Source organism: Caenorhabditis briggsae, assembly GCF_000004555.2.
Source record: "Caenorhabditis briggsae complete genome, chrV, whole genome shotgun sequence".
Taxonomy (NCBI): domain Eukaryota; kingdom Metazoa; phylum Nematoda; class Chromadorea; order Rhabditida; family Rhabditidae; genus Caenorhabditis; species Caenorhabditis briggsae.
Window position 1 is genome coordinate 5,273,746 of NC_013488.2, and position 27,547 is coordinate 5,301,292.

Sequence of the window (27,547 nt, forward strand, 5' to 3'; positions counted from 1 at the left end):
AAAGCATACTTGTAATCCGGGCCTTTGCCGGGCTTTTGCGAGCCCTGCTATAATTTCTTTCAGAATCTATATTTTCGAATCAACTAAATCAGATATGATAGAGCTCCACGAGTACTACAAAACGGTATTATTTGGAATACTGTATCTTATCTATGAACAAAGTTACAGATCATAAAAAGGCTTTTCTCGCAGGGCCCGGCAGGCCCGGGGCGGGCCTGTTTTTTTTGTTCTTTTTGCTCTGTAACTCTGTTCATAGACGAGATACGGTATTCCAAATAATACCGTTTTGTAGTACTCGTGAAGCTCTATCATACCTGATTGAATTGGTTCGAAAACATTGATACTGAAAGAAGTTATGGCAGGGCCCGCGAAGCCCCGGCAAATGCCCGGATTACAAGTATGTATAAAAGGAAATTCGAGAGACAGAAGAAATGATGGCTTTTGATTTTTGGAAGTTTTTAAAAGTTGCCAAGAGAGAGGGGGGAAATAAAATAAGCGGCAATAAAACGAGAGAAAAGCAAAGAATCTGTTATTTTTCAAGACGAGCCGGTGAAGTGGAATTTAGACTTTGTAGCTCATAATGAAGTATTTGTCGGCTGGAAGCGAAGCTGGATGATTGTTGATGGCGTAGGGGCGGAATCCGACATAGCGAAGCGTACGTGGGAATCCCTCAGTTGCTTTGACCCGAGACTTCTCGAAAACAGCCAGAACGCGATTCATTTCTGAAAGTAAGGAAAAGGGTTATTTAGTTAGGAAGCTGAAATTCTAGAAACAGACCCAATTGGTCTTCAGCGAATTCCAAGACATCGACGAAATTTCTCCTCAAGTTTCCAAGCGCCGGTTGGTCATGAGGAATCTTCAACGCAAGAGTTTTCTCGTCGACGTTGCCAACTTGCCAGGATGGAGAGACGGACGATACAATTTCTTCAGCTTTTTTGAGCAATTTTTGAAGTGCACCTTGGGGGGCGTCAAAAACACCATCCGACGTCGGTAGGCTTAATGGACGATTCAGTGGTGGTCAACGAGCTGAAAATTGATGTTCTCGTTTATATTCAAAACTGGAAAAATTCTCACCTGTCGACGTCAGCTTCGTTGACCAAACGAATTGATTTCTCTTCTTCATTACTATTAATTTTTTTACTCATTATCGTCACTGCTTTGAATGTAGAAGGCGGGTGGTGGAAAACTGGAAATAGGGAAAGATTTGTAAATTCGAAAGAGAGTTGGTAGAAGACGAAATCAGAACGGAAATGTATGGAATCAGAACAAAATGATGTGAGTCGATGCGAACCCCACACGAGGGGGGAACATGTGGCCTATAAAAGAATAAAAGGGGGATAGGAGAGAGAATCATAATGGTGACAAGACGTCAGAGAAACGAGACACTGTTTGCTCTTGCTGCCTGTCGCCGCGTCCTGGGCGCCAAATCAATATGCATGACGTGGCGGAGTGCATGACAGAGCGCGAAAATCAACTGAGAAATAGTTATTGTATAGAACAGTAACGTTTTACCAGATGATCATTTTTCGATATCTTGTACAAAAAATGAGATACCGTAAACACTCCAATAGAACGCCAGACCTTACACGTTGAGCCTAAATATCTCACTTCTTTTGAAAGATATCAAAAAGTTGTCAACTAGTGAAATTTTTATCATGATATCAGCAACATTCTATTAGTTTACCACTTTTTGATATCTTTCACAGAAAATGAGATATACGGGCTCAAAATTAACGGTTTGAGAATCATTCTATAATTTCAGAAAATTAGATGCTACTGAAAATTCATAATCTCGAAAATTTAAAAGTTCTGAATTTTCTGAATTCTCGAAAACTAAAGCATATTTCTGCGATTCTGGAAAGTTCAGACATTTCGAAAAAATTTCAAATTTTCAAATTTCAAAAATCCTGAAAATTGGTCCTGGAAATTCATAATTTTAGAAGTTTAGAACTTCAGAACTTTTAAAGAAATTACGAAGTTTAAAGAATTTCATAAAATTACACAAATGAAATCTAAAAAGTTCAGAAAAGTTTTGACATTTCGAAAAATTCATTATTGCGAAGTTTCAGAAATGTCTTTTGAATTTTGAAACTTCTTAAATTTAGGAGTTTCAAAACTCAAAAAATTCTAAATTTCCTGAATTCTATGAATATTAATGAAATTTTATATAATTTCGACATTTTTAATGGATTTTCATAAAATTACGACGTTCAGACATTTTGAAAAATTCAATATTTTGAAATTTCAGAAATGTTCAAAAGGTCCTGAAAATACAAAAATTCTGAAATTTTAGAAATTCTAGATATCAAAAAATTTCTCACAACAATTTATTTTCATTTTTATAACAATCTCCAACAATAAACATCTAACGTTTCTATTTCTAGCCACCCTTCTAGTCACTATTTCTAGCCAAAATTTCTAGCCACCCGTTCCAATAATCTGTCTCATATTTTTACTTTGTTCTCAAAATTACGCTCATGTGCATCATACTTCATTTCTGTGTTTTGTGATCATCTGGTATCCAGAGAAACCAACATGCGTCAGACGGAGTGGTGACACGCACCCGGTGATGCTCAGGGAGTTCCTTCGATTCACTCAGGTTCGGATTGCTATATTTAAAACTTAAATGGTCGGGTTGAAGGTGTATAGATTCTGAAAGTGCATTTAACTAGAGGGCACGGATACGTTTTGGTTAATCCTTTGAAAGTTCAAAAATCGAGGCGGCTGCTGGTAGGAAACAAAGATTTTACGAAAGTCAAAGAGATATAGTTGAAGTTCATTTCGTAAATGTGTAGGAAAATGAAAGATGTGGGTTGTTGGGTTCGGCAGTTGATCTGCTTGGAGTTGCAGATTTGTCGGTTGATCTGCAACTTGACTTTTTTTCAATACGCAGTGACTAGTAGAATTTCAAATGTACTTCATTATACAAATTCATTTTTTCTATAGCTTATGAATGTTTTGTCTTACTCGTCTATTTTTCACATCTAGAGCAAAACAGTAGATACTCTCACTGAATATACTTTACGCAGAAGATGACCGCGGACGTTTCCATCGAATGCAAGGAGGATGAATGGTAGGGAGAGGGTCATCTGAAAAAATCGTAACATTTTGAAAATGGTTACCTTCAAACACGGATCCCCAAATTTCAAGCTAAATTATTTCGCTTGGTATAAAAGCTAATTAAATGTTGTCAACTGACAAAATGTTTATGATATTATGATAAGCATTTTATCAATTGTCCTCTTCCTGATATTTCTTACACAAACGGAGATAAACTGTCTTAAAGTTAACTACAGTTCAATAATGTGCAGTAGAGCAACTAAACTCACCGCATCACTGGAGAATGCCAACAGAATAGTGTTTTTGCTTCGAACAAAATCTGGGAAGAAGGAAAAATTGTTGTCGACGCTTGTGAGAACACTCCAGGCAAGGATACCACAGTAGAGAAAACCATAGGCAGCAGTGACACGTGTGAGGGTTTTGGCAATGGATCCGGCACTTGCGTATTCTGAATATTGAAGTTTTAAGGACCTTAAAGCTAATATGACACTTCACGATCTTCTCTAGCTATCAATTTAATCATTTCGGATCTTTTTTTTCAAAAAAAAAAAAAAAATATATATATATATACCAACGTTTACATAGTTACCTACTCCCAAAACTCACTAGCAAACTCCTTGACTAATTGCACGGATTTCACTCCGAGACCAATCATTATGACCATATAGATAACAGAAAGAATCGCGGTTACATCGAGCACTGTATTGTACATTTCCACATTTCGGACCTTTGACAAGACTCCATTTACAATCGCCACTTTTGTTGGAAACCCGCGGTAGAAAATGAGATTTGGAGAGCAGCTGTAGACAGTAGCAAAACAGATAAAGACGAGAAGACATCGGCGCCAGAACTGGAACATGTTTCGTTTAAAGAAGAGGGGAAAACAAATTTTTTTTTTAATTTTGTTCACATATGCCTCTCGAGAAGTTGAACTTGTGGTCATAATGTTTAGATTCGGCCGGGAAATTTAGCTCTCCGACCGATCGTTGACCCAGCCAACCGATACCCGACCAAGCTGACCGAAACCGTGCATTCTTGGTTTAACGTTCCAGAAAGTGTTTGCTTACGCAGCTCTCTTTTTCACGACGAACGATAAATTTTTGACTTTGTAAACTGCTCCCGCAAACACTTGACGCTGAAATGCACGAATTTGGTCGATGCGCTCAACGATCGGTCAGCTCGGTCGGCTGTCGGTCTCCGATTTTCGACGGTCCAAAGTAGAAGTTTTATGTGGGCCCACCCTCGTACTTTGCTACCAGCTGAACTACGGTACCGGAAGAAGCTAGGCTTATCGATATGATAAAACTATTCGTGAGCACTAATCACTATACAACGTCCCGTCAAAATGTCTACCGTGATTCAAAAAAACTCACATTCTTCCCTCTTATTTCACCTTTCATAACCATAATTCGGTGAACACTCATATAGGAAGCACTCAAAAATTGGTAATGCATAAAATAATTTGTAAAGTATCTGAAAATGGTCTGAAGCCCTGGACACGTTTCTTCCAATGCCTTCAGGAAAGGAATGCATGCTGAAAACTGCTCCAAACGAATTGCAATCCACGTGTTGAGGTAGCAGAGGATGTTCTGAAAAACCGAGTTGGGATTAGAGCGCGTTTGTGTTAGGAAGAGTTTCGAAATTCTGAATCTAGACAAGCAAAATTTCGAAAAACATTTTTTCTGTTTTAAGATTTTCTTTTAAATTTTCAAAGTTGAGTTGCCTACGTTTTCGTACTTCTGGACTTCTGAATTTCTTATTTTTTACATTTTCCAATTTTGCCAGTTTTTGTACCTCCAAAAATGAGCCCAGACGACGAGATTTTTTTTCTACAGACTGTTAATTTAAAGTATACATATCTCATTTCTCATTAAAAATACGAAAAAGTGATAAACTAACAAAATGTGTAAAATTTCAAGACATACGCCTTTTTTTAACTAAAAATTCATAAGTTTTTTAGAAATCGAAATTGTATAATTTGAAACTTACAATAAACAAGTCCAGTTGTACGATACGGTAGAATGGGGCGTTGTACCGTTTCACAAATCCAAGGTAGAAAAAGAAGAAAACCATGAAAGTGAGGCAAACACCACCATAGATTGCCTGAAAAACAGTGCTCCACGGAATTTCCGGCTTTTGTTTTTCCATGGAAATTATCACGATGTTGGAGGTCATTTTTGATTTTCTGAAATTTTTTTTCATTTTTTTTTGAAAAACTCAAAAGTCCAAAAAACATACTTGTAATCCGGGCTTTTCACGGGCCTTCGCGGTCCTTGCCATTGTTTCTTTCAGAATCATTTTTTTAGACCAACTAAATCAAATATGATAGAGCTTGACGAGTACTACAAAATGATACTGTTTAGAGAAGTGTATCTTGTTTGGGAACAAAGTTACAGGCAAGAAAAGCGAAAAAAGCAGGCCCGGCCCGACCTGGCGCGGCACGTCCGAAAAAAGCATCTTTATGGTCTGTAACTTTGTTTGCAGACAAGATACAGTATTCCGCATAATACCATTTTGTAGTACTCGTCGAGCTCTATCATATCCAATTTAGTTAGTCTAAAAATTTTGATTCTGAAAGAAACTATGGCAGGAACCGCGAAGGCCCGGGAAAGGCCCGGATTACAAATATGCAAAAAAATGCTTTTTAACTATACGAATAACATCAAAGAGGAAGGATAAATTCTCAAAGGAAAAGGCACTCATTACTCATTATCCGAGATATACTCTATATAAGCCCCGCCCCTTTTTTCTAATTAATGAAGTCTGATGTTAAAAATTCAAAATTTTCAAGGAATCAAATTGTTTCCTCTGGGATTTCAAACTATAAAGATGGGAGAAAAAAATGAATGAGTAATATATAAAATTTTTGTGATATGCAATGGATTTTAGGAGATGTCGAAACTTCGAAATTCGAAAAAAAAATAATTGCTTAAAATTCCAGATTTTTTTGAGAAATTAGAATTTCATCGTTTCAGGACTTCAAAAACTGGGAAATGGACATTACAAAAATTTGGAATCCCAGAATTCAACAGTTCCAGGATGTCGGAAGTAACAGATATGCAGAACTTGTCTTTTCAGAACATTTAAGGGACTATTCAGAAATTCAGAAATTCCAAACAATCAGAATTTTTGAAAAATGAAAAATTCCGTAATCAAAAATTTAGAGATTGAGATGAAATTTCTCATCTGTTATCATCTAATCACTTGTTATTCCCTTATTTTCTCAACCTTCAAAAATTATCTCCCATTCTACGAAACCAAAGAAAAATAAGAATCTTCATAGTATAGAATTATGAAAAATTGTCTCTGACTAACTCCACACATCCACTAATGGTGGAAATGCTGAAAATATGGAATATGTTGTCTGGAATTCTGAAAATCAAAGAATTCGAATTCTTCAGTTCCGTTTTCAGAGATTAGGCATTGAAACATTTTGATCTACTGTTCTTGCACTTTTTTGAAAATCTAACGATAATAATCAAACTTTTACTTTTCAAAACATAATATTTATGTTACAAAATACACCAAATGACAGTAAGACAAGAGAATTTCCAAAAACTAGCTGGACCGCTGGAAACTTGTAAAACCAAAATTATTAGATGTGACTGGTGTGTTTCTTTGAAAGACGTGTTTTCGAACGTTGCTGTCGAAAATCATGAGAATATAAGGCAACGAGAGTGTCATCTGAAAATTGGGAAACTTTTGAGATGAGCAATGTAGATTTTGAAAAAATTGAATTCTGTGAATTTTCTGAAACGTATCTTACCGATTTTTCCCTTTTATTTTCTCTGAAGTAGTTTTAAATACATACAACTTTAAGTTTTTGAGGTCTTTGTAGAAAATGAAATACAACGTTTTATGGTCAAAATTCCAAACTTCTGAAATTCCGAACTTCCAGGAATTCCAGAACTTTTCAAATTACGAGTTTCCTTTATGAATCCTGAATTCTGGGTTTTAGATATTCAGACGTTCTGAGTTTCTCAACTTCTGAACTTTAATATTTCCGAATCGTTGAACTCTCAAATTTCTGAATTTCTGTACTTTTTTTTTTTCAAATGTGGACAATCAGCATTACTGTAGCTCACCAGATCCGAGGAGAAAACCAACAAATTCTGATTGATTCCCACAATAAATGTCGGTAGAAAATTCATTTTGGAATTTAGAGCAGTTATAACACTCCACATTAGAATTCCAGTATAAACGAAACAGTAGATCAATGCGATTCTTGTCAGTTTCTTGCCAATATTTTCATGGGAAGCTGAACCGATGGCTGTAAAAATAAGAATTCAGTTTCTGGATTTTTGAATGTTCGATTCGAGAATTCCATTTTTTTCAGGTCTTTGAAATTCTATAATGTTCTGGGATCTATGAACTCAACAAAAAATTTCTGGTTCCTAAGATTTCAGAGCTCAGGGAATCAGAAAATTTTTTCCGATATTCAGGACTTTTGTAGTGTTTCTCAGTTTCTGAATACTCGTTTCTCCGAATTTTTCGGTTTGTGAATATTCTGGATTTTCCGATTTCTGAACTGCCGAATTTCTGAATTTCAGATATTCTGAGTTTCCAAATTTACTATTTTTTAGATTCCTGAAGTCTCAAACTTCTGGTTTTTTTTCCTGATTTTTCGAATTTTCTGATTTCTGATTTACAAAATTCATCCTTACCTTTAACTTTGCTTTTTACCAAAATAGATGTCGCCAATCCTAAAACCAATATAACTACAAAATAAATCACTGAAAATACAGCTGTCACATTCGTTGCTTTCACAATTGTCTCCGAATTTCTTTTCTTGGATAATGTTCCATTTATAATACTGACTTCGTTGGCGAAACCGAACCAAAAAAGAGTTGGGAGAAAACTATAAATGAAGAATGCAAATCCGAAAAGAGCATAGTAACGGGTCCAGAACTGAAACTTGATTAATTTGAAGCTTAAAACTAGTTTCAAAAATTGAAATTCAAATCTTCGGGGATTCCAGAAACTCTCAAACTTAAAGAAATTGAGAAACTGAAAGATTCGGAAATGAAAATATAAAAATTCACAGATAACAGACTTTATAGGGATTTGTGGAACTATTGAAATTTGGAAAATCCGAACTTTAGATTTCAAAGAATTTTTATTGGAGATGTTCGAAAACCAACCAAATTCTGTAAGAGAAGTACACTGACCTTTTCATATTTAGCTGGAAAAAATATGGAAGAAATTCTATGAACATTCAGATTCGCTGCACACAAAAACTGAATATGCATAAACCACCAAGTCAAATATTTGAACCAATTCAATAATCCGGGGATTGTGGACTCTATGAATTTCAGAAATGGAACTGCAGCAGGATGCATTTCTACACGGATACCAAGCCAAGTGTTGAAGTAGAGAAGAATGTTCTGGAATTTTTTAAAAATTTTCAATCGTTCAAAAATTTTGAGGTCCTAATTTAAGAATATCGAAAAGTTCAAAATTTGTTTGCAAACTGGTGATTTTAAAAGGGGGCAGACAGCAAATAGTTGGGAGACGAACTCGCGCCGCGCTTATGTAGGCCATCGGTCGGCCGTCGCCTTCGCGCCCCCGTAGCTCATTGTCAGCCGGTAGCGGTGCTGTACCCCTGAGAGTCCGATCATGTTCAACCTCTCATGGGGGTTCTCTGGGCAAAATATCAGGAAATTTTTTTTTTGATGACTGGCATTAAATAAATTCTAAAATCTAAAATTCGGAACTTTTGAAATTCGAAAATTCAGAATTCAGAAATTCAAAAAATTGTTTCCCCCAATTTTTAACTTACCGTTAACAAATCCAACTGCACCAATCGATAAAAAGAATTGGAATATGTTTTAGAGCAACCCATTAAAATCAAGAAACTAATCATTAGAACTAAACTGGGAAGACCATAGGATAATTGAATTGTTGTTAAAGTTTCCACTGTTGAATCTGATTTCACAGCTTCCATATTCATTATATTACTGACGTTGGACATTTTTTTTTGTTTCTGAAAATTCTGAAAAAATGAACGAGAAATGAATTATTTGGAAAAAACATGTTGTGCAGTCATGTACGCAAAGAAAAAATCAGGAAGACAAGATGAAATTTTTTGGGGAACAAAATTTTCTGAAAATAATTTTTTTATTTTTTAAATAATTTTAGAAAACAAGAGCTTAAGTTAAAAAAGGAATTTTGAAAGAATGTTAACTTCGAAATTCAAAACTTTCTAGACGATTTTAAATTCAAAAACATTTTTAAATATGTCTGAAAATTAAGGTATTTGAAGTACCGACAAAATCAGAATATATAACTAGGCACCGCAACGCGAGGGGGCGGAGCCTAATTTTTTTTCTCTTTTTCTCTTGGGGGGTATCTGCCATGTTTGAAGGCGTAGAACTCGAGACTGGATGGACCGATTTTTATGAAATTTGGTCTCGTTATGTAAAAAAACACGTAAAATCGACTGATGTAAAGCGTTTGCGTTGAAAACCAACGACTTTCAAAATACTCGTGAAAAACAGAAATCGACATGAGAAATTTGGTCTGAAAAGTGTAATAAAAGTCGATGTCGCTTCTTTTTATGATTGTTCTAAATACTTTTTTAGATGGTGAATAAGATGCATTAAGCCATATTTAGCCAGCAGTTCCCCCATTTTTGCAGTAATCCATCAAACTTCAAGCAAAAATTGTGAATTTTTTTCAGCGATGACCCCATGTTTTTAATATCAAAATACTTAGATCAATTCTATGACTGTTCAGATATGCAATTTGATGACATTTGAAAAAGTTTGAGCTAGCAAAAAACGCATCCAAAGATGACATGGTTCTAAAATTTAGACGTTTTTGCGAATTTTGACGGTAATGCAGGTCGATGTCGCAGATTTTTATTACATATTCAGATTCTACGAAAAATTTGCTACAATATACATGTTCGAGTTTACTTCTACCTGTTCCCCCATTTTTTTAATATCTCAATTTCCACCTAAAAATGTGAATAAAATGTGTTCAAATCGTTGTTTAGAAAAGAGAGGCAGCGCGTGCTTCATATCAGCCTTTCAATACGCCAACTGTCAGCGCGCGCATGGAGTAGTGGGTAGTGTTTCGGGACGGCGCGCCACCGGCCATGGTTCGATTCCTTGCTGTATCAAAAGTCTTTTTTCAGTGGTTTTCCAAACTTTGTGCAACTTTACGTAACGGTGTATGCACTGAAAACCAATGTTCTTACGACTTACAGTAAATTATTGATTTTTTTAAAATTAATTGTTTTTGAACATATAATTATACCTCTAATCTATAATGGATAGCGGAAGTGAACCTGAAAATCAGTACCTGAAAATCAGTAAAATTTAATCATAGTCGTAATAAAAATTGTTTCTCAAACTCATTCTGTTTTTTTACATCTCCATTTTACTATATTTCGACATGCCGGCTGACGAAAACCAATTGAACTCTTCACAGCGCTATGAAAAACATCACAGCAATAAATCGGGAATTTTCTGCGCCGCACGTTTGCAAAAGGCGTCGCCCCGCCCACCTTGCCCCGCCCACTTTTCCGTGCCCACTGCAACCCCCTCAGAGAAAATGGATGAAAAAGGGGGTTACAAAAAAGGGTGTATCTCGAGAACGGATGAACATTTTCGAAAAAAAATTCGGAATTATACTAATATTGATATGGTGAATACGATAATATAAACAATTCTCAGGAAAAATGAGTTTGAAAAAATCGTTGTGGTGCCTATATATAACAATTTTTTTCGGAAAATTTGGATAAAAAATAAACATAAAAAAAAGGAAAAACATATATATGTTGTCCTACAAACGAATTTTCGATTGTTGATGCTTAAATAAGATTTTCTCGGGTAATAAGTTTATTTATTTATTTTCACCTGTTTCCAATTTTCAAGTTTTTTTCTTCAGGAACGAAATGCAGTTTTTTCAATAAGTCATGAAAATAGTTGTTTTTTTTGTGGGAGTGTCCCTTTCTCGAAATACAACTAAACAAGTAATTCAAAATGCCGTAAAAACTCTATTAGATAATTGAATGCCAGTCTCTAATATAGTGTCATCCTAGAGCACCTCCAAACAATAGAGTGCCAGCCCCTAATATAATGCCACTGAAACCTGTCATTTTATGAAAAAGTTGAAAATCGAGTACTTTTCTGATGAGTTCCAGTAGAAAGTGGCTCCGAACAATAAAGTGCCAGCCTCTAATTGAATGATCGGAAGTTGAGCAGCCGTCGGCTTCTGGTCGGAAGCTGATCGGCTGGTCAGAAGTTGAACAGCATTTGGATGGCACTGGCAACTTCTGGTCGGGGGCTCGGCTTTTGGTCGGATCTTGGTCAGATTTTGGTCGGTCTTAAGAAGCGTTGCGACGCGGGCTTCACTCATTCTTGTTTTTCTTTTCGAAACTGTTTTTTTCACCGTTTTACCTAAAAATCGTTTTTGAATTTAAGTTCTAATTTTAAAAGTAGTTTTTTTTTCAGAAAAATAGTCTAGTACTATGAGAGATGATGTCTCGAAATAAAAATACGAAACTTAAAAAATAATTTTTTAGCCGAATTGTTCTAATAAAAAAATAAGTTTTCAGAAAAATAAAATTAATGTCAACATTTGCGATGCTTGCGATATGGCAAATGACAGGTAATTTTTTGGCAAAAAATTCGGGGGGTACAATGATTCGGGGGTACAAGGGGGTACAACTGATTTAGGGGTACAAAATTGATGATTCGGGGGTAAAAAATTCGTGGGTACAAAAATTCGGGGGTACAACGATTCGGGGGTACAAACTACCAATGATTCTGGGGTACAACTCATTTCATTTAGGGGTACAACGCTTGTGATTCGGGGGTACAATTTTTTTTGAGGGAGTTTCTGAATTTCAGAGCTCGAAAACATCAGAGTTTCAGAACTTCAGAATTTTGAAATTTCAGAATCTACGAATTTTGGAACTTCTGAATTTTTCTCATCTTCCTTTTTTCCATATTCCTCCGTTCTTCCCAATTTTCCGTTTTTTCGCAATATTTCGGTTTTTCTCCATTTTCCATTTTTTCTCAACTTTTCTCAATTTTCGTGGTAATTGAAATTTTTCTTATTTTTTAAATAATTTTGATAATTCGGATTCAATTTTTTTTCAATGTTTTAAAGACAAAACAGAACAATTTTATGTGGCAACAATTCATAGTTGAACAACACAACAGCAACAACAAAGAATGCAAAAACAAAAAAAAAGGATTAGACAATTAAGAATGACCTTAAGATGAGAAAAAAAAATTGAAGCCAATTGGGGTTTATTTGAAGGAAGCTTGGTAGCGGGAAGGAGGACCTGAGTTTCTCTTTGACTTCTTTCTAGGCGGTGATGGACAGTCTTCGGGTGTTGTTTCGGTGTCTCTGTAATATATTAATGAGCTGATTGAACATTTAAATGAGTCGCTCACTTTGTCTCACTGTCGTCTGAATCATCCGAAAGTCGATGCATGTATCCAATCGGAAACTTTTCTTTGAGAGACATTGGTTTCACATGTTGTCCTGTGGAAACATCGGTCACTTCTTCAGAATCGCTTTCAGGCTTTCTCGAGCCCTTTTCTCCAAGAACATCACGAAGATCGATCTGTGAACTATGATCATTCGAGACACGATTTGATGGCTTCGGCACTGGATTGACATTCTGATATCCGAAAATATCATTCTCCTCATCTGAATCGCTGTCATACTTTCTTGGATCATCAGAAAGATCCATGCAAGAATCATGAGAGTTCAAGTGATCCACAGAAGGGTCAAGGACTAGATTGACATGTTCATCATTGGAATTACAATTAATTTCATCCTCGACGATATCTCCCGACTCATCGAAGACATTGGGTTTAGAATTCAAGCTATTCACATCACAATCACTGTCATTTTCCTCATCACTAGAAATATTCCCATCTGCTTTCCTTTCATCATCACCGCTTTCAGACTCGCCAGAGACATTTCTATTGACCTTCTTGAATTCGGATACAGTTCTCCCGCCGTTATTATGTGACCTTATAATCTTCCACAAATTTCTGCAAAAAAAAATACGAAAAACAGTCGAAAATCGTTGAAAATCGAGAAAATAGGAGGAAAAATAGAAAAAATTGCCTTCGTAAATCGACAACGGCCCCTGGCCTAGAAAATTCCGGAAACTCTTCCATGAGAATTTCGAGCAATTTTTTGGGATTCAAACACAGAACTCACAGTAAAAGACACATTTTCGAGAAAAAAAAGCAAATTTCTTATATAAAAAATTGTTTTAAACACTGACAGATAAAGTACAGAAGTGAGCGATTGGAAACGACGATGGAATCAGCTGAAATCAAAATCCTGGCCTAAAAATAATTTTTTTCAGACAAAAATCCCTTAATTTCCGATTTATTTCTGATTTCGGAAGACAAATAATAGGTTTTTTTTTCATAGTTTTGCTGTCAGAATTCGGAATTCATGCCTTTTCATTGGTTTTTCCTTCATCTCTACAAAGTTTTGTAAACTACAGAAGTGAAAAAAAAACTAAATGAAATCTAACAGAAAAATTTCAGTGCCGAATTGAATTTTAAATTACGTTGTGTCCACTTTCAGATATAGTCGTGGGAAATCTTCCGGAAGTTGTTTTTTCTCAACCTCTTTCACTTTCTTCCTGCTTTAGAAACCACCGAATATGTACGGGTTGCGGTTGAGAAGGGAAACTGGGTGAATTGGTGTAGTGGTGCGCGTGGGTGCACGAAAAACTGAAGTCGCGAGTTCAATCTCGACCAGATCCGAACTTTTTGTTTTTGTGCAACTACCTAGATGTACCCCTTCAGACTGCGTACCCACTCAGTCAATGTACCCCTTGAGCATGATGTACCCTATTTCGATGTACCCCTGGAGAATGGACCGAAATTCTGTCCGAGTTTCTGAGATTTTGAAGTGCTGAAAATCTGAAATTCTCAGACTGTGAAGTTCCGAAATTCTCAGGTTCCGAAATACTGAAATTCCAAAGTTCTGAAATTCAGGAATTCAGAAACTCCCTCAAAAAAAATTGTACCCCCGAATCACAAGCGTTGTACCCCTAAATGAAATGAGTTGTACCCCAGAATCATTGGTAGTTTGTACCCCCGAATCGTTGTACCCCCGAATTTTTGTACCCACGAATTTTTTACCCCCGAATCATCAATTTTGTACCCCTAAATCAGTTGTACCCCCTTGTACCCCCGAATCATTGTACCCCCCGAATTTTTGGCCTAATTTTTTTTCAAAAAAAAATCGAATTTTTGAAAGTGTTGCTTCCAGGAATCGGAAAGCAATCATGTTATATTTTACTTGAAATAAATGATTGTTGATACCAAGTTCAGTGTTGCTTTGAAAAATAATCAATAGTGCGAACCGAACCCGGCCCCTGCTGTAATGAGGTCAGAAGTTGGTCGGAAGTTTGTCGAATCTTGGTCGGCTTTAGTAGCGGTCTTGTCCATAATACGACCAAGCAGCGACCAGAAGCCGACCAACTTCCGACCAGAAGTTGCCGGCGACACCCGAGTAATACAGTGTCACCCCAGACCACCCCAAACAATAGAGTGCCATGGCCATCTGATAGAGTTTTTACGGTATACAAAAATTTTATTCGAATCCATAAAATAAAACAAAAAAAGGCAAAATATATGAAGAGAAGTCGGAGAAAAAATATCTTCAAAAATGTTTAATGTGACACAAAAACAGTAGTTCCTTGTTGTGAGACTTGTCTCGTTCTTCTGCACCATTCGAAGACGTCCTGACGGATATTTGTGTCAAAAATCAGCATAATGAATGGAAGTGATAGGGTAAACTGAAAAAAATTTAGTATAATTTTAGAATCATTTAGTCATCTAAAATTCCGTCAAGCCGAAGACATTAGTGAAAAACCCCGCGAAGACAAGTTTTTTGGACATCCGGGCGTTTTCACCAACAGACAGACAAAAACTAACCAAATCAGATGCAAATACAAGAAGATTGGTGTTGAGTTTGACGAAAAATGCTGGCAGGAAATTCCAAAATCCGTTCGCCGCATTCAAAACGCTCCAGATGACTTCAGCGGTGTAGACGACGGAATAGGTCAATGCGATTCGGTTGAGCTTTTTTTTGATGTTCGATTTGGATGAGGTGGCTAGAAATTTGTTTTAATGGTCCAAAGGAATCAGAAGATATTAATTTTTCAAAATATTCGACAATTTCGTAGAAAGCATTTTTAGCATTTTGGATTTTTAGCTAGACTACGTATTCTTGCGTTATAGTGCACGATCATCGGTGTTTACACCGTTCATATTGACTATTCTCTCAAAAACACATTACTTTTCAACCAGCCATAACTTAGTTCAAACGTGGAACTTCTGTTTGAACTAAATAGGCAAAGCAACGCTGTACCTAAAACGGTGAGCGCAAAAATTCAAGTCTTTGAATGTTCGTAAAAAAATAAACGAAGTTACACATTTCTTTGTCTGTCCGCAAGATTTTCAAAATCTTGTATCTTCCTTATATATAAAACGCTACACGCACTTGGGTTCAAGACAACGGGTCAGAAATCTCGCCCCAGTAAACGTGAGATTTTAGAAAAAATTCGCTGATGAATTATTTAAGATCAAACTTTTAAACATGGGGCGAAAAAATCACACGTTGCAACTCGTTGATTAAAATTAATTAGGTCGAATCCACGTCAACTTTGAAATTATTAAATTTCTTCTGGCCTAAAAGTTATTTGGGGCGCGTTTTTTGACCCGTTGCGTTGGACCCAAGTGTACACGCGTCTGTCTGTCCCGGTGTCACTCTGTCGACTTTTGAAAAACTTGAAAAATAAATATAGATTTACGAGGCCCTTTAAACAAAGTAAAGATCTGGGCGACCAATAAGTAAAAAAACTAGGTTGAATCGCGCCGAAGGCGCATCAGCTTGCTGGTGTTTAGTATAGAGTGAAGCGACCTTTTAAGGAAACGTGGGGAACGAAGCGACGAACGGTTACAAACTAAATTGAATTGAAGGCGCACCAGTCAGCTATTCGAAGCGCCAGGCGTCGCAAACAAGCTGGTATGAATGAAATTTCGAAAAATCTATTTATTTCATATCCCCTTCTTCAGTCAAGCCACATACCTTCAATTTTTCGCGAAGCCATTCTTGCACAACTCAATCCCAGCGCCAAATTCAAACAAAAATAAGTGACTGAAAACGCAGCGACTACATTAATAGCGGCTTTCAGTGTTCCCGGAAAATTGACACAAACGAGTTGCCCATTCCAAATATTGACTTGATAAAGCCAGGCTGTCCATAGGTACTTTGGCGCGTGACTGTAGACACAACATAACAAAACGACACCCCAGAAGTAGCGATTCCAGAACTGAAAAAGTTGTTTCTTCTTAAGTTTCTAAAAGGTTCTACAAAGTTTAGGAATGGAAAACCTGATTTCTAGAATGTTCTGTAAGATTCCTTATTCACTAACATTTTCATATGCATATGGAAAAGCTATTGAGGTCATTCGGTGGATGGTTAAAAGTGCGGCTGTCCAGAAATGCATATGGAAGAACCAATAGGGAAAATATTTTAGTGCTGTCAAGAGTCCGGGGATATAATATTCGACAGCTTTCAAAATGAAAATCATACTGGGATGCATTTCCAGACGAATTGCGATCCAGGTGTTTGCGTAGACAAAGATGTTCTGGAAATTTATAGAAACATGAAGAAAACTTTGTTTTTGCAGAATTTTAAAGAGTTTCAGAACTCCAAAAGTTCCTCTTTCTTCGGATTTTGAAGATTTCCCGAATTTTTGAATTTCGAAATTTCGGAAACTTTCTCGAATTCTCAAAAGTTGAATATCGGATTTTTGAGTTCTATACTGACAGTTTTTGAATAGTCAGAAATTTTGGAGTACGTTGAAGTTCAGGAATATCTGGATTTCCAAACAGCCCAACTATTGGGCATTTGTGTAAATTTCGGGAATTAAAATAATCTATAGCTTTTTTAAATGCTCAATTTCCTAAAAATTCTGATTTTTCGGGGATTCAGGAATTCAGAGGTTCTGAAATTTTGAAATTCAAAAATTCAGAAAATATGAAATTGGGAATTCAGAAACTCCAAAAATTTCAGAAAATCTATTAATTATGGTTTTTTCAAGTTTCTGGAAAGATTCCAAACTTTTGAATTCTCGAAATTTTTGAAAATCCGAAAAATTTTAAAATTCCAGATGTTTCTGAAAATTCGGAAGCACTGAAATTCGAAAATTCAGATTTTTTTTTCGGTTTTCTGGATTTCCAGAAAGAATCCGACTTTTTGGTTTTTCGATATTTCAAAACTCAAATTTCAGATTACTCTGAAAACTTGGAAATTGAGAATTTGTCTAGGAAAAATAAAAGCTCTGAAAATTTTAAAAACTGAAACTTTACATACTGAAATATCAAAAAACCTGAAAAAAAAGAAGAAAAAAGAACAAACCGTGCACAAATCGAACAGGACCAAACGGTAAAATGAGCTCTTCTTGTACTTTTTCCCAAACAAAATTATGAAAAAATAGAGAACCATTTGAATGAAAGACGGAACTCCGTACGACAATTGGATGTAGGTCAAAATTTCAGTCGTTGAGTCAACGGTGACATTTTCCATGAAGACTGTGAAGTTTTCCATCTGGAATTTCAAATTTTAGAATGTTCCAAAATAGCAAAAAAGGGAAAATTGTCTGACGAGAGATTCCCAGAAAATTTCATGTTTTTAAAGAGAAAAACTACGCTAATGGGTGGAGATTCCTGTCTAATTGTCACCGGAACTAAATGATAATTAATTTCTGATTTTCTTGTGGTAATTATGATGTAAAATGAGTCAACAGAAATTAGTCACTGAAAAAAAAAATGGAGACAGTGATAATGTTTTTTTTTTCTGACATTTTCAGATCTGGTTTTTATTTTCAAACACAGCTGAACATTTATTTGTCTAGAAATGTGGATTATGTTTATGTGATATTGATAATGTGTGAAGTTGAAGATTCGAGAATCATCAATATTTTGCTAGAAAATGGTTTCCGTGAATCGGATGGTGTCTAGATTTTTCGAAAGACGGCATAACAACAATTAGGATTTTTTACATCCAGAAAAATAATATCCGTGTCTGGGGAATCTTCAAAAAAACAGATAAATATGGTATGAGTAAGCTAGGAAATTTTGAAAACTAATCAGAAAAAATATTTTTAAAGGGGCCAGACAGCAGAAAGTTTTACTTATGTAAGTTTGAAGTTCTGAAATTTCAGTTTCAGTGTAAAATCGGCGATTTTCAAACTTGATTTTCTCCACTCCTAGGAGGTTTTAGGACTTGAAACTTTTTTAAATGTACTTGAAATTATGCGGAATTTCATATTTCAGGCATTTTCTACATTTTCTAAAAAAACTTTCAAAAATTGGGACCACGGGAAATCTAGGCAAAATTTTGAAACTTCCCAAAACTTTTTCGAAAGAACTTTTTTTTCAGAAAATGTCCGAAATATGAAATTCCGCCTAATTTCAAATATATTAAGAAACGTTTCAAGTTCTAAAACCTCTTAGAAGTGGAGAAAACAAAATTTGAAAATTGCCGATTTTACTCTGAAAATGGGATTTTTTGGTACTGAAACTGAAATTTCAGTACTTCAAAGGTCTCATGAACAGACTTTGAAAACGGATTTATAGGTTTGAGCGCTGAGCGTCCCATGATGAGTTCAACTTCTCATGGGGGTTCTCTAGGAAAAATATCAGGAAAACTTTCTTTTTTTTGATCCCTGGCCTTCTTTAGGGGAAATTTCTTGAAGTCCAAAAAATTTATATTTTTTCAAACTTCTGTAAACTTCAAATCAAAATTCTATGAAATAAATTTCAAAAGCAGCAAACTCTTAAAGGTGGGTGGACATGAAAAAAAATAATGTTCTCGAAATTCCGCTTAAATATGCCCCTCGAGGAGTTGAACTTGTGAGGGCGATGATTGAGGGTGCGGCGCCGCTACCGACTGAGCCACGAGGGCAAAGAGAAAGCGGATTGCATCCATAAGAGTGAGGACGACAGCTGTACGCAGAGTGGCGTTAAGCGTTGTACACCGTCACGGTAGAATGCATACCAGAGATGTCCGGATTCCGGATTCCGTATTCCGGATTCCGGATTCCGTATTCCGGATTCCGCATAAATTGCAAGGATTATCTGACTTTTTTGAACTTCCGCGACTAAAACTGCAAAAAATATAGCACGACATGTGTTTTTAGAACTTTTTTGCTCATTTGAAGAACTTAAAATTCCGGATTCCGTATTCCGTATTCCGTATTCCGGAGAAAATTATTTTGTTCCGGATTCTGGATTCCAGATACCGTTTCTCAAAAAAGTCATTCCGGACATCTCTGATGCATACCCTATCTACAAAAATCCTACGGAAAATCTCCTGTCCCTCACCTTTAGTGTTTTTTCAAAATCCGGGTACATGAAAAAAACTGAAATTCTTAGGAATTTCCAAAATTAATTTGGAAATTCCCAAAACTATTGTCTACGATTATATTTTTGGAATTTTTAGCAAAGTTGTGTTCCTATTCTTGGCTAGACTAGAAAAAAAGCTCGGACTTTTTGGAAAATTGTGTACTTTTAGAAAATCCGAAAATATCTGAAAATCATGGAAATTGAGAAATGTAAAACTCATGATTATGAAGGCTGCTTTTATGTCAAGATAAGTTTTTTCTGGAATCTCAAGCTCTTTCTCCTGAAAATTCAAAAAGCTGGAACGTTTATGAAAATTTCAAGGATTTCAGCCCCTTCTGGAATCATAAAAATGTAGATCAAAACTGGTCGGGATTCTTAATTTTCTTTGAAATGGTCCAAAATCATGGTGATCCAAAATTTTTATATAATGATTCTGGAGATTTTGTTAATTTTTTTTTTGTTAATTTTTTTGGTTAATTTTCTTTAATGTTAATTTTTTTGGAGATTTCAATGAAAAATAGATTATTCAGTCTATCTTTTTGCAAATTTCCAAAAAATTGCAAAATTTCCTACAAAAAACTATTCCAGGATTACTGACACATCTATTTTTTCAAAAAATGTTCTGAGTGAACTACAACGTTTTTTGCACTTTAATTTTACTTTGGTACATTTGTGCCATTGGGACTATGTGAGACATCAAACAATATTAATAAAAAGTTTGAACTCTATGAAACGTTTTGATGTTTCCAATGTTTTGGATAGCTGGGCTCAAAATCGGAATATTCAGTTTATAAAAAAACTCTTGTAGATAGTTTTGGATCGATGTTTGGGAAACCTTGACTGGTAATAGGTACGGATGTTTGAAAATTAAGAAAAAACAGATGAAAATCAAGGCATCCGAATCAGAGCTGTCAGGAAGTGAAATTTCGGAAGTCGGAAGTCGGAAGTAAAATTTTATTTCCAGAGGTCGGAAGTCGGAAGTCGGAAGCACATTTTTTAATTAGGAAGTCGGAAGTAAAGTTTCCAACTCGGAAGTCGGAAGTCGGAAGTCGGAAGAAAAAATGCCCGGAAGTCGGAAGTCGAAAGTCGGAAGTCGGAATTCCTGACATCTCTGATCCGAATACACAAAGAAGGAAAAATGTACAATTTTGGACATTTTGGAAATGTTACATTCTACGCCTATTCTTATAAGTTGAATGTATTATTATTTGGTGACGTCAACTACCCTGGTTCACTAACCCTTTCTATTTCCTCCACATATTACACGCGGATTTCTTGTCTCTTGAGAACTCCACTCTCTACCCTTCCTGTGTCTGCTATCATGTCTGGACCACGGGATACAACAGGAAATACAGGAGAACATGGAACTAGCAGGGGAAGTACCCGAAGTGAAGTTTCGCTTTTTCTTAGATGTTGGTGGCAAGAAATGTCCCGTCGCTGGACTAGCACAAAACGGATAATATAAGGTGCCTATAGGCAGGTTGAGCAGAATGGCAAAACTTTTTGTGATTTTTCCGAAAAAGTGGGTCAAGTCCATTCAAAAAATCATAACTTTGTACAGATTAAAGATAAAACAATATACTAAACTGTATTTTGTAGCACGGATTACAGGCTACAAAAAACCTAATTACACCTTTATTCTATCTCTGCAAAGAATTTTACTATGTTAGGAAATGTCCGAATGGTCCGATCGTATGAAATCAAAAAATGTCGATTTTCGAAAAAACGTATTTGGGAGACCATGTCTATCCGATTCTTTTTATGTCATAATGCACAACTGTAGTCTCAAATATATAGCTCACCGTTCATTTAAGAGAGATTTTTGAAAGAATAATATTTTTAAAGTCAATTCCATGTACCCCTATACATGGTATTTTTTAAACGCATTTTTCCATATACAACATAAACGCTCTGAGAATGAAAGATTCAGTTGGTTTAGTTATTTTTTGACAAAAAATGGTCAAACCGTGATCAAGAAGTCAAAATTTTCGAAAAAAAAATTGACATTGTAAAAAATACCATGTATACATGGAATTACATGGAATTGACTTTAAAAATATTATTTTTTCAAAAATCTCTCTTAAATGAACCGTGAGCTATATATTTGAGACTACAGTTGTGCATTATGACATAAAAGGAATCGGATAGACATGGTCTCCCAAATGTGTTTTTTCGAAAATCGACATGTTTTGATTTCATACGATCGGACCATTCGGACATTTCCTATCATAGTAAAATTCTTTGCAGAGATAGAATAAAGGTGTAATTAGGTTTTTTGTAGCCTGTAATCCGTGCTACAAAATACAGTTTAGTATATTGTTTTATCTTCAATCTGTACAAAGTTATGATTTTTTGAATGGACTTGACCCACTTATTCGGAAAAATCACAAAAAGTTTTGCCATTCTGCTCAACCTGCCTTTGGGCACCCTATATTATCCGTTAGTCCAGCGACGGGACATTTTTTGCCACCAACATCTAAGAAAAAGCGAAATTTCACTTCGGGTACTTCCCCTGTAAGTCGAACGAGACAAAATTGAATATTTCGGGCATCCGGAAATAAAGATTTTCAGATTTTGAATTTCTAGTCGCCTAGTTACAGTACCGGACAAAAAGATACTTTGACCATTAGCAAACTTTGAAGATCTGAAAACATACTTGCAACGGGCCGGGCCGGGTTTTTTTTCAGAATTTTCAGGCCCCGGGTTTTCAGAAAATATTTTCCTGTCTTTTCAAAAATGTTTTTGGGGCCAACAGAAAAAAATTGACGATTTTTCGGTGAAGTAAAAGTTTTTCAAGAAAAGAGTGTACATAAAAAATCTTTTCACAAAAAAATGGTAAAAATTTTCCAGTTTGGAGAACCCGGGCCCTGATTTAGCAAGTATGCTGAATGTTTTAGAACTATATTGGTTTATTGAACGATATAGAATGATACAATAGAGGGGCTTTTATACTGGTTACATGATAAAGAATTTAATAAAAGAAAGTGATTGCGGGGGGATGCAATGCACATTCCTCGGTGAATCACCATCAGAAGAGTACGATTTAGCACACTGAAAAAGTATTTTCAGATATTTTCAATTTCTCTGAAAATTTAATAGTGTACTAAACAAAATTAAAGCTTCAATTTTGAAATTGACAACTTTTTTGTTTGCTTTCAGTGGATTTAAAAAATTGTCTTCAAAGAAACGAAACTCTATTTTTGTTGAGTATTGTCTGAAATTTCCAGACAAACTCAAGAATTCTGAACTACTTTTTCCGGACCAACAGGTTGACTATTCTTCACAGAAAAAAGTAAAACTATGGTATATTTCTGTCCGTTACTGTACTTCTGGCTTCAAAATGGTCTGATAAGAACTGTGCGATTCTAAAACATCCCGTTGTAAAATATGTTTGACAGACAGACCACTCCAAGTTCAAAAAGTTCATAAATTAAGAATCGTTTAGAAGAATCCAAGTGAATAACAAAAATTTTACTCCCCCTGGCGGTTTCGCTAATCCTTAACCACTCTTTTCTCTCATTTTCCCTCTTTTTTATATCTGAATTTTTGCCAATTAACCCTTCAGAGATTCTATGAGTCAAGAAGTCTAACGAATCCTTGTTTTGTTGCTGTCAAAATTTATTTTTCATATTCGACAGAAAATGGAAATTACGAATTTTTCAAATCCAGACAGTGATAAATTCGAAGACGTCATTTGAAAATTTTAGGGGCGGAGCTTCAGACAAAAAAGTTATCAGCGAGAAATGACAAAGCTGGACGAAACGATCCGACTGTTAGTTCTGGAAACCGGAACTCTTCTTAAAATGTCTTGTTTGACGTTGGTGTCATGAATCATTAGAATATATGGAAGTGCCAACGTCATCTGAACAAAAATTCTGAAGTTCAGAAGAAAAAAAATTAAAAATCCCACCATATCAGAAGCAAATGGCAACAAGTTGGCACTAATCTGGGAAACAAACGTTGGTAGAAATTTTAAATTTGAATTGAACGTATTCAAAAGACTCCATGCCAGGATTCCACTGTAGATGAATCCGTAGGTGGCGGCGATCTTGTTCAATTTCTTGCCGATTCCTCCGTTTGTGATTGAGGCGGCTGGAAAAATGCAGGTTTTGTAATTTAGTAACTTGGATTTTCAAAAAATTTGATAATCTGAAGAAATATCAAACGAGGAGATGAGAATTCGAAAACTCGTAAATCCCGTAAACTTAGAATTCCAGTATTCCGGATCACCAAAAGTTTGAACTCCTAAAGTTCAGAAAGACATAAAAATGGACGTTAAGAATATGTATTGAAAATCTCAGGAATTCGGGAATTCGGAAACTCGAAAGTTCAGAAATTCCTGGATTCGGAAAGAAAATTCAGATATTCAGAAATTCGGGAATTCAGAATTTCTGAATTGAGTGAATGTTCCAATAAAAAATTTGACTTCATAAAATTTTAATTTCATCTACTAAAGCCAGTATTTTTCCGATAATCAGTATTTTCTTGGTTCTCGTAGTATCTTTTTTTGAAAAACCAACCCTGTATTTTCCACGTCACCACTTTCGACGTCGTTAGTCCAACAAGAATTAGAAGAACAAAATAAATAGCGGAAAAAATGGCAGTAAGAGTCATTGCTCGTACCATTACACTAATGTATGAAGTCTTCATAAGTGTATCATTTCTAATGTAAACATCTGTAATGGATCCAGGAATCAATGCATTGCATAAACAGCAGTAGAAAATGCACAGGAGATAAAATGGGATAAGACAATAGTTCCACATCTGAAAATTGGTTTTTTTCTAGAAGTTCTCAAAAGTTCTGGGACTTTTTAGTTAAAGCTGATCAATTTGTGCTCTAACAGAAGGAAAATATTGTGGCATTCAGGCAACTTTAAAATCTTTGGAAAATGGTGGAAGAATTTTTCAATTTTTCTGAAAATTCCAAAGCGTACTAAACAAAAGTAGACCCTCATTTTTGTAATTGACAACTTTTTTGTAAAATTCCATCTTGATGAGATACGCCGTAAAAACCCGAAGGTGTCAAAATGAGCACTAAAATGAGAGACAAACCTCACTTTAAAACCGCTTATCTCGCTTCGTTGAATTTGTATTTAAAAGTGATCAATTACAAAAATGAGGAACTATTTATGTTTTGTAGACTTTAAAATTTTCAGAAAAATTTAAACATTCTTGGGTACTTTTTCAGGTCTTCAAAGTGAACTATACGACTCTTTCCGGGAAAAACGGTCCCAAAACGGGACCGCCGGTTCCATCCTCGGACCACCGGTCCCAAGAATTGCGACAACTGTCCCATTGTTCCAATAAAGGTCCCAATGTCCCGAGAACGGGCCCAACGTTCCGACAACGGCCCCAAGGGTACGACAACGGTCCCAGACAGGCTCAATCTGGAAACCCTATTCCCGAAATACAGAAAAAACGGAATGGTCTTTTCAAAATCCAGTGGAAAATTTAACATTTTACATTTACTTGGGAATTTCAGTACTTTTTGAAAGGAATTTTTCGCAAAATATTACGTTTTTTGTATTGTAGGCTAAGGCCAAAACGTATTTTTCCGGCACTGATGCAAACAAGGCGCTTCAGCTTAAGCCTATAATTATAAACCAAATACACAAAAATTCCAGTAAATAAGTTCTGGAATTCTTAATTATCTGCAAAATGTTCGTTTTTGTTTCTGAAATGTGTTTACTTATTGTTAGTTTAAACAAAAATTACAGTTTCCGATGTTTCCAAAAGGGTTTCCAGGTTAATCCCGGTTGGGATCGTTGTCGTACCTTTGGGACCGTAGTCGGAACAATGGGACCGTTATCGAAATTCGTTGGGACCGGCGGTCTGATAATGGGACCGCCGGTCCCGCTTTGGGACCGTTCTTCCCGGAAAGAGCCACTATTCTTCTTGAAAAACCTTTTTCAGAAAAAAAAAACTATCATATTTTTTTAGACATCCAAACACATTTTCAACTGTGAGTGAGGCAGGTACTGTATTGTTTTCCGTATATCCACCCCATTTTTGCACAGCCCCTTACTCACCTTCTCATACTGAGAATGAAAGAAAACAGAAGATATTCTATGGAGACTCAATGCAATTGCAGACAGGAACTGCATATGCATGAACCAGTAGGCAAAATATCTTGTCCACGTCAGGAATCCGGGGCATTGATACGTCAGAGCCTTCAGGAAGGGAACAACAATCGGATGTTTATCTATACGGACCGCGAACCAGGAGTTGAGATAGGTTAAAAGATTCTGGAAGAATTCAGATCAAACAATTCGAGCCAGATGAACTTACCACCAACAAATCGAACTGGACCAATCGATAAAATGAATTTGAGTATTTCTTGCCAAAACCCAGAAAGAAAATGAAAAATATGATGAAAAGTGTGGATGGGATTCCATAAGTCAACTGAATTATGGTGAAAATTTCAAGTGTAGTGTCTCGAGTGACCGTTTCCATGGAAGCCGTTATAGAATTCGGTAAGGCAGTGATGTTTCCAGACATTGGAAAAATCTGAAATTCAAAATGCTCAATTATTCGAAGATGTTGGTATAATTAAGATTGGTACCGGGTTGAAAAAACTTGTTGGAAAAAAAGGTTGGGGCTTTAGAATTTTGCGATTGTCTGATTTTTTAAAAAAATTGAAATCCCCTCTATTCCTCTTTCAAAACTAACTCAAAATCACTCAAAACGGACCATATTGAGTTTAGATACAGTGCTTCAAAGTTCGAAGGTTAGAGACGCAGACACTCTCGTTTCTCTGCGCTCTCGCAAATTTAAAAAATCTATAACTTGCTTCAAAACTAAGATATGAAGTTGATTTTTTGCTTTTTATGTAGGAAATTTCAAGTGAATCAGAGTGATATAATATTTGACTGAAAAAATTTGAAAACGGTTTTTTGTAAGCTCAACTGAAATTTGAGTGAATTTCATGTTTTATCGAGAATTCCAAAAAACTATGATTTTAGAATCTTTTTGATTTTTATGTTGTTCGATTCTTTAATTTTTCTAATTCAAAACGCACTAAAAATCATTCAAAACGGACCATTTTTAGCTAAAATACAGCTCTTCAAAGCTTGAAGGTGAGAGACGCAGACACTCTCGTTTCTCTGCGCTCTCGCAAACTTTAAAGGCGCATAACTCGCTTCAAATTTGAGCTAGAACATTTTAGCCAGTTTTGTAGGAAATTTCAATAAAAAAGATAAAATTTGATTGTAATTTTTTGAAACAAAAAAAAAGAAAATATGGTTTGAAATTTTTGTAATTTCTACAATGTTCGATTTTTCAGAAAACTTGAAAAATCATTTTTGATATGTTCCGTTTGTCTTTCGAAATTCTAACTTATGGATTATATGAAATTTGTACAATCGTTTTCTGGAAAAAACATTTTTCTGAAATTCTGAATTGAATTTTTTTGCCTAAAAATAAAAAAATTACTGTAATTACAAAAAAAAGAAGGTGACAGGAAATGAAAACGAGAAATACAAACAAGCAATTTTTGTTATTTTGGAAAACTAAAAATTTTCTGACCCCCAAACATTTTCAGATTTTGAGACCTACAAAAAATAGAAGCTGATCGAAAATCTTCAAGAAATAAGTCACTCTAGTTTGTGCCGAGTCACATCTATCTCCTCTCGCTGCCTAATTAGGGTCCCGGTGAGATTTTTTATCAGTAGACGATAATAATAATAAAAATTATGTTCTTCTTTTTTGACTTATTGTGTCAGAGGAGGAAATAGACAAAAACAAGAATGAGCAAAACCCAAGCGATAAATAGAAATTTGAAATCTGCGATTTTTGAAAAAAAAATTTGAGAGAATCCGGGGAACTTTAGGAGGAAGTTGGAATTATTTTGAAAATTTTACAGATAAAATAAGGAAATTCCTGAAAATATTAATCCAAAATTCTCAAAAACAGGAACTTTTTGGAAATGTTCCAGTAAATTTCACATAAAGCCCACTTTCGAAATTTTGACAATTTTTTCATTTATTCAGAATTTTTAAGGTTACTGATGACTAAAGAAAAATTTCAGCTGTTTGAGGGGGGGGGGGTCTGAAAATTTCAGAAAAACACGATGTCTGGAA

At 35.5% G+C, this 27,547-nt stretch overlaps 6 protein-coding genes across 6 annotated transcripts; all 6 read right to left on the minus strand.

Moving 5' to 3' along the window:
• Window positions 1-561: 561 nt before the first annotated feature.
• On the minus strand, window positions 562-1,145 carry CBG26997 (the record flags this gene model as incomplete). Its single annotated transcript, XM_045237022.1, has 3 exons — window positions 562-722; window positions 778-995; window positions 1,075-1,145. 3 exons carry the CDS (start codon window positions 1,143-1,145, stop codon window positions 562-564), a joined length of 450 nt encoding a protein of 149 aa, XP_045099245.1.
• A 1,839-nt stretch (window positions 1,146-2,984) lies between these two features.
• Window positions 2,985-5,235, minus strand: CBG12115 (the record flags this gene model as incomplete). The annotated part of the gene is made up of 6 exons (XM_045237023.1): window positions 2,985-3,089; window positions 3,330-3,508; window positions 3,667-3,910; window positions 4,434-4,649; window positions 5,050-5,163; window positions 5,221-5,235. 6 exons carry the CDS (start codon window positions 5,233-5,235, stop codon window positions 2,985-2,987), a joined length of 873 nt encoding a protein of 290 aa, XP_045094763.1.
• Window positions 5,236-6,618: 1,383 nt separating this feature from the next.
• Window positions 6,619-9,031, minus strand: Cbr-srg-61 (the record flags this gene model as incomplete). Its single annotated transcript, XM_045237024.1, has 5 exons — window positions 6,619-6,744; window positions 7,146-7,330; window positions 7,725-7,968; window positions 8,229-8,444; window positions 8,840-9,031. The coding sequence occupies 5 exons, from the start codon at window positions 9,029-9,031 to the stop codon at window positions 6,619-6,621; spliced, it is 963 nt and encodes a 320-aa protein (XP_045094764.1).
• Window positions 9,032-12,323: 3,292 nt separating this feature from the next.
• On the minus strand, window positions 12,324-14,501 carry CBG12117 (the record flags this gene model as incomplete). Its single annotated transcript, XM_002636153.1, has 3 exons — window positions 12,324-12,423; window positions 12,471-13,079; window positions 14,422-14,501. 3 exons carry the CDS (start codon window positions 14,499-14,501, stop codon window positions 12,324-12,326), a joined length of 789 nt encoding a protein of 262 aa, XP_002636199.1.
• A 224-nt stretch (window positions 14,502-14,725) lies between these two features.
• Window positions 14,726-17,670, minus strand: Cbr-srg-62 (the record flags this gene model as incomplete). Its single annotated transcript, XM_002636154.1, has 5 exons — window positions 14,726-14,851; window positions 14,991-15,169; window positions 16,147-16,390; window positions 16,493-16,708; window positions 17,482-17,670. 5 exons carry the CDS (start codon window positions 17,668-17,670, stop codon window positions 14,726-14,728), a joined length of 954 nt encoding a protein of 317 aa, XP_002636200.1.
• A 5,532-nt stretch (window positions 17,671-23,202) lies between these two features.
• Cbr-srg-58 lies at window positions 23,203-25,967 on the minus strand (the record flags this gene model as incomplete). Its single annotated transcript, XM_002636155.1, has 5 exons — window positions 23,203-23,331; window positions 23,380-23,561; window positions 23,990-24,233; window positions 25,499-25,714; window positions 25,758-25,967. 5 exons carry the CDS (start codon window positions 25,965-25,967, stop codon window positions 23,203-23,205), a joined length of 981 nt encoding a protein of 326 aa, XP_002636201.1.
• Between the last annotated feature and the right edge of the window lie 1,580 nt (window positions 25,968-27,547).